This window comes from Salvia splendens, chromosome 15 (genome assembly GCF_004379255.2).
Source record: "Salvia splendens isolate huo1 chromosome 15, SspV2, whole genome shotgun sequence".
Classification (NCBI taxonomy): Eukaryota; Viridiplantae; Streptophyta; class Magnoliopsida; order Lamiales; family Lamiaceae; genus Salvia; species Salvia splendens.
In genome coordinates this window covers 15,493,836-15,500,106 of record NC_056046.1, presented here as the reverse complement: position 1 = coordinate 15,500,106, position 6,271 = coordinate 15,493,836, and the positions used below count along the sequence as shown (strand labels likewise).

General features: G+C 35.1%; 2 protein-coding genes across 2 annotated transcripts; both read right to left on the bottom strand.

The window, feature by feature from the left end:
• Positions 1 to 2,555: 2,555 nt before the first annotated feature.
• On the bottom strand, positions 2,556 to 3,159 carry LOC121768008 (agamous-like MADS-box protein AGL28). Its single transcript, XM_042164351.1, has one exon. The coding sequence runs from the start codon at positions 3,105 to 3,107 to the stop codon at positions 2,718 to 2,720; it is 390 nt and encodes a 129-aa protein (XP_042020285.1). The 5' UTR covers positions 3,108 to 3,159; the 3' UTR covers positions 2,556 to 2,717.
• A 2,345-nt stretch (positions 3,160 to 5,504) lies between these two features.
• On the bottom strand, positions 5,505 to 5,957 carry LOC121766752. The gene has a single exon (XM_042163006.1). It carries the CDS (start codon positions 5,955 to 5,957, stop codon positions 5,505 to 5,507), a length of 453 nt encoding a protein of 150 aa, XP_042018940.1.
• Positions 5,958 to 6,271: the final 314 nt, after the last annotated feature.

The window sequence follows — 6,271 nt, the reverse complement described above, 5'->3', positions numbered from 1 at the left end:
AGACAATAAAAAAAAGAATACGACACAATTACCTTGGAACAGAGGAGTATAATATAATAAAAATATACTCCATCAATTTACTAGAAATAAAAATTCTTTCATTTAAAAACCATTTCTTAAAAATAGAAACTTTTCATTTTAGAAAATGGACACACAATCCACTAACACTAATTTCCCTATATTTTTCTCCTCCTCTATCATATTTTATCAAAAAAAATTTATTTTTTTTTCATTTTTTTTTACTTTACCGATTTTGCATTAAAACTCATACCGTTTTCAGAATTTCTATTTTTAGTAAATGAAAGGAGTATATGATTAAGCCCCTACTATTAATATTTCCAGCGTCCTCCACTGCCTCCTCGGTAGTGGCGGAAGAGGATTCTCCGAAGTAGCGGTCCAAGACGGGGACGGCGTGGGGATGGCCAAGGCAGTAGCAGTTTTCGGTGTGCCGGAGAAGGCGATGACGACGGCCTGGGAGTTGGATAGCTCGCAGAGTTGCTCGGTTTTCTTCATGAGGCCCTGCCGCCGTTTTGTGAAGGTCGTTTGTCGTTTTGGCTTGTCTTCGATCAGCTTTATTTCGATCTTTCTCCTCATTATGCCCTTTTTTCTGCGATTTTCCTTTCCTCTCTATGTAATTTGATGGCCGTCTACATATGATATATATAGGCAACCACTTTATTAATTAATTCCTAAGTTTAATAGTAGTAGTACTAATCTAATACATGCCATAATATGACATCCTTTTTTAATTAATCTAATCGTGTATGGTTGTGTATTCATTAGGAAACAATTGGCTCAAAAGTATTAATTGCACTATAATTACCAATTATAATTTGAGTACAAGTTGGATAGTCACGAATATTTGGAATCATACAAACGCATGTGATTTTACTTATTAAAATTAACAAAAACCATAGTACTGTACAAGATATCGACGACAATATTTTACCATGTATAATATAGAAAATCGGACTTACCTTTAATCAAGAGAAGTACATATTAATATCTAAATTCAAGAAAATCAGACTTACCTTTGAGAATTGAGTCTAGCTGTCTAGATATATTCAAACCTGTGTAATTATTTTGAACATTAGTTTAGAAACTGCAGTGTATATCTATTGTGGGAATATTGATGAACCGAGTATTTTCGTTGTCTAAATCCTTATTATATAATCTACATTTCCTAAACTTTATAGTATTACGTATTGTTTCTTAATTAGTTAAATGACAATGTAAAGTTAGTACAAAGAAAAAAAGTTTAGGTCATGCATCGCACGATGTCAAAATTAGTTTGTATAGATAGGAGTATTACTTTTGTTCTCTTGCCCGATAATTAGCATCGAATTTGCTAAAGTATCTGAGATCAATATTATCTGAAGTACACCATCAAGTTTTCATACTTAAAAGCATCTCAAAAAACTAAATGAAGAAGGTATATTTTTCATTTACCTCTTCAAAAAGATAAACATACTAATACGAGCATATCTAATTTGCTACTCCGCCTCACGTTGATGATTCCCGTTGCGTCGCCATCTCCCGAGCTCAATGAAAATGGTAATCTTGGATCCTGGCTGTGATCTTTTCTACCTCAAATCGTTGGAATCTACTCTCCAACCAAAAAAATGCTTTCTGAAGCTCAACTCTTCCACCGAAAACATGTGTTCGGTCAAGATTACATTTGAAGAAAATGATTTGGAGAAAGAGAGTGAGAGCTTTTCTTCGTGTATGGAGATTCTTACTCTGCATGAGATTTCAGAGTGTGTGAAACATGAGCGTGACGCTTGCTCTAGTTCTTCTTTATGTGAGAGAATAATATGTTACAAATTAGATGATGAAATTTTAATGATGAAGCATATTCAGGTGATGATGCATCTTTCCATTCCTTTTTTGATTCACAAACGAGGCTTTCCAATATTTAAGTTACTAGCGTAGGTGAAACCTCAGAAAATATGTTGCACGAAAGAAATTAAGGAAGCATATTCTTCTACTTTACGATTGTGTAAGAAATTCTCAAATATGATTTGATTTATAATATGTGTGAAAATTCTCAAATATGATTTGATTTATAATATGTGTGGATACAAATCAAATCGTATCTTATTTTATATGGAAAAGATATGATAAATCCCTAAAATATCTAAATAAAAAAAAATAGTGAATATCTAGATAGAAGATACATGAAAAAGAATATGCAAAAATAACTATAATTTTGTGTGAAGAGGAGTAAAAATATCTCTTTAAATTGAAAAAAAAAATGTATAATGCCTTCTCAAATATATTTCTATTAGACTAGAATTTTTTATGAAAAAAGTAAATATCATATTCATAATACTTATTTTTTTATCTCTCTATTTACCACTTCTTTGGAGATGCTTAATTATGATTTTTTTTTAAAATTTTAGAAAGTCGTGAAACTCATTCTCCACTACCTATATTTCAATTACTTACTCAACCAATTATGCTTTATAATTTGTATGTAACCAAAAGTGCATAGAAATAACAAATTAAGTAATAGAATTACAAACATCAACCTTCTGTCATTGAAATTTAACAAGTTATTTAACTCAATCTCTGAAAAAACCAAAAATAAAATAAGATAGAACAACGCATTCTACAAACCTACTCCAATTAAATTTGAAATTTAATTTGATTACAGTAGGCAAAATAAATTTAATTGGATTACAGTAGGCAAAATATGAAAGGTCGATCGATGCAATCTAAGATAGAGCCGCCGCAAGCGCCTCCAATTTTCGGCTGACGTTCTCCAACTCCGCATAGAATCGGTCAAGCCCATCCAATCCCAACCCCTTCGCCGCCTCCGCCCACTCCCCGCTCTCCAACGCATCACCCATTATTTTCTCCGCCTCCTCTCCACCGCGGACACGTTCCTCCTCCCCCAAGTAGCGGTGCAAGACGGAGCCGATGTCGGGATGGCCGAGGCAGTAGCAGTTTCCGGCGTCGGAGAAGCTGATCACGATCCCCTCGGAATCAGAAGCCCGGCACAATTCCTCGGTCTTGTTCATGAGGCCTTTCCGTCGTTTGGTGAAGGTCGTGTGTCGGTATGATTTGTTGGCGATCAGCTTGATTTCGATGTTTCTCCTCACCATGATTCTTGATCAATTGTTACTCTAGGGTTTCTTCCAATTTTTGGGGGTTTCCGCCCCCTCTAATCTCTATATATATAGGCTACGATACATACAAAATATAGCGAGTACGTAATTAATAGGAATCTATTTTAAAAGCGAAAATTTGCATCTACGTTCCCTCTTTGTTTGTATTACCTAATTTTGAAAATTATAGTCCATATCTATTAATTATAAATAAGCAAACAATTACTTAATTCACTCCCTCTCATTTTCTCTTTTACGTTATTCATTTTTCATTAAAGTCATCCATCTATAAGATAATTTTTTGATGGACCAAGGAAGTAATCATATATTGCTAAATGTAAAATATTAATAATAAAATGGATTTCATCAACTACGATCCATGGGAGGAGATTGATAGATTGATGATTTCGTAAGAAGCCAAAATTGGTAAGCATCGACCAATGCAGTTTCGCCTAATCTGGCGACTGGCTCCACCGACAGTCCATTCTATTTGTCAGCAGTGTACCATGTACACTGCTGATTATGATATTAGTGAGATGGAGACCATGACCAATTGTAGAAAGGGAATATTAAAAACGACTCACATCAAGATAAAGTAATTATAATGAAAAAAACTTAAATATGATCAATTAAAAAAATATATTGACTTAATTCTAGCGTTTAATTATGTGTCAACGTATATAATTTTGCAATAGTTACCTATAAGGCTGTAACAAAGTTAAGAGACACGAATCCATTTGTTTTTTTTATCACACCTCCGACGATTACTCCTGCCAATTTTTCATTATGTGTCGTTTTAGATGTATATTTTAACTCTCGTAGTCACATGTAACGTTGACATTAAATAGTTCATAAATAGTGAACATAAACGATGGATGATGATAGATATATTATCAAAAATTGTGATTTGTGAACCATGATAGATATATTATCAAATATCAATTATCGGTGTGGACAAATATGAAAGTTAAGAAATTCAAACATTCTAAAACGACACCAAATAAAAATTGGCAGATGTATTTGTCGTAAATAACCTTTGCATGATTCCTGATCATGATGGGAAATTATCGGTGGGGACGTACGTAAATTGTTTTAGAGGCTTAGAGCAATGCCGAATTCATTAGAAACACTATACTCCATATATATGCAATCCTTTGTCCCATTTTCGATTTTTTTTAATTTAAGATATTTTTCTTCAATTTTATTTGATTACGGTTTATAATTGTGTGTTTGCATTTATTTTCAAATTTTAGTGAGAAGTACATTATTTAAGATTATAATATACTCATATCTTTTGTTTTTGCAATAAAAACTGGAGTAATAAAATCAATAGTAGATATGGAACGTAGGACACAATAAACTACTACTCCATCCGACCCGGAATAGGAGTCATATTTAGTTATTGCACTGGTTTTAAGAAATGTAAAGAAAAAGTGAGTTGAATAAGTTAGTGGAATATGAGTCTCACTTATAGTATATATTAGTTTTATAACGGCACCCACAGTGGGGCGGACGATAGGCCGTCCCATGCCTCGGGCGCGCCATCGTCCGCCACTGTGGGTGCACGGACGATGGACGATGCGTCGTCCTCGCCCGACAGATAGTCCGCGGACGATGCAACGCGTTTTTATTTTTATTTTTGAAATTTGTCTATTTATTTATTTAAATATTCAAATAAAAGAAAGTGCTTAGGGCGCCCCTTAGGGCGGCTTATAGGGCGCCCCACTGCAAGTGAAAGGGTAGGAGGAAAAAATGTTGACGTGGCGGTGCATAGGGCGCGCCTTAGGGCGCCCCACTGCTGATGCCTTAACAAAATGTGAGTGTAATAAGTTGATGGAATGTGTGACCTACTTACTATTTATGGTAAAATTAAAATAAGACTCTTATTGTGGGACGAAACGAAATGACAAAACATGACTCTTATCATGAGACGGAGGGAGTAGTCGATTCCAGCATCCATATATATAAAAATAGATTAAACATATTTAATTTTCTGTTTAGTTTGTCTATACATACTCTAAAATAGGCGATATGGATAATTTAAAAGCATATTTCACCTACAAGTTTTAATAGTGTATGGATTCCAAGAAATAAAACACCTAATTATATGTCCGAAGTCAAAGTAATTATTGATCAAAATCAAACACCAAAGCTTCTTCAAATTAATTAACAATAAAACCAATTTTTATTTAATTAGACCGACACATATCTTAACATCTGTAAATTCCTACATCAACACACAATAGTTTAACTTTATAAAACAAAATCCTATAACAACACACAAATTAAAGATCCAGTCATACATGTAAAACTATGCTAGAGTATATTTTGTTGAGGCATAAAGAAATAATATACAACTCATGATAATTAATATGTACCTAACTAATTAATTATTCAAGCACAAGAAATACCAACCGACGTGGCAGCACTAAACCTGTCCGACGCCGTCCTCCTCACAAGCGACCTAATCTCCGGCGACACCCCGTCAAACTCCGGCGCCTCCGGAATCGTCGATAGCGCCGCCGACTTATCATAAACGACGAAAAATCCTTCTCCCGAGCCCGCCTTGCTACGACTATTACTCCTAATTCCGAAAACCGACCGGATCAGCCTCTGCAGCGACCTAGAAATCATCTTCGATGCCGATTTCTTCGCCGCCGCCGGCTGAGAGCAGCGATCGGATAAGTGCGGCATGGACATGCTTCTAGAATTGATGGCGGAGCCGAAGTGCCTCTCGAAGGCCTTCAACTCGAACGAGTCGTAGAGAGAGCTGCCGCAATCCCACAGTGCGACATGGTTTGGATTAGGGATTGGATTATGGAAATTGAGGGGTTTTTTTGAATCCATATTTATTTGAGTTTTTTTGTGGATCGATTTTTTTAGTAGGTTTGGAGAGGTGGGTGAAATTTCACGTTTTGTTAATGTAGACCACAAGGTGGAGATGAAGGTGAAGGTGGTGGTGGTGACATGGTGACATTAATTTTGATTTTGGGAGAAAAACTTGCATTAAATGAGATGGGGATGGATATATATATGTGTGTTCATGTTCTTGGTAGTTTCATGTCTCTCTATTTAATATTCATTGCATAGCTGGCTCAATTCTGGTTATGCATCTATTTCTCCAAGGGCTAATCACAGATTATGTAGTACTATTACTTAAT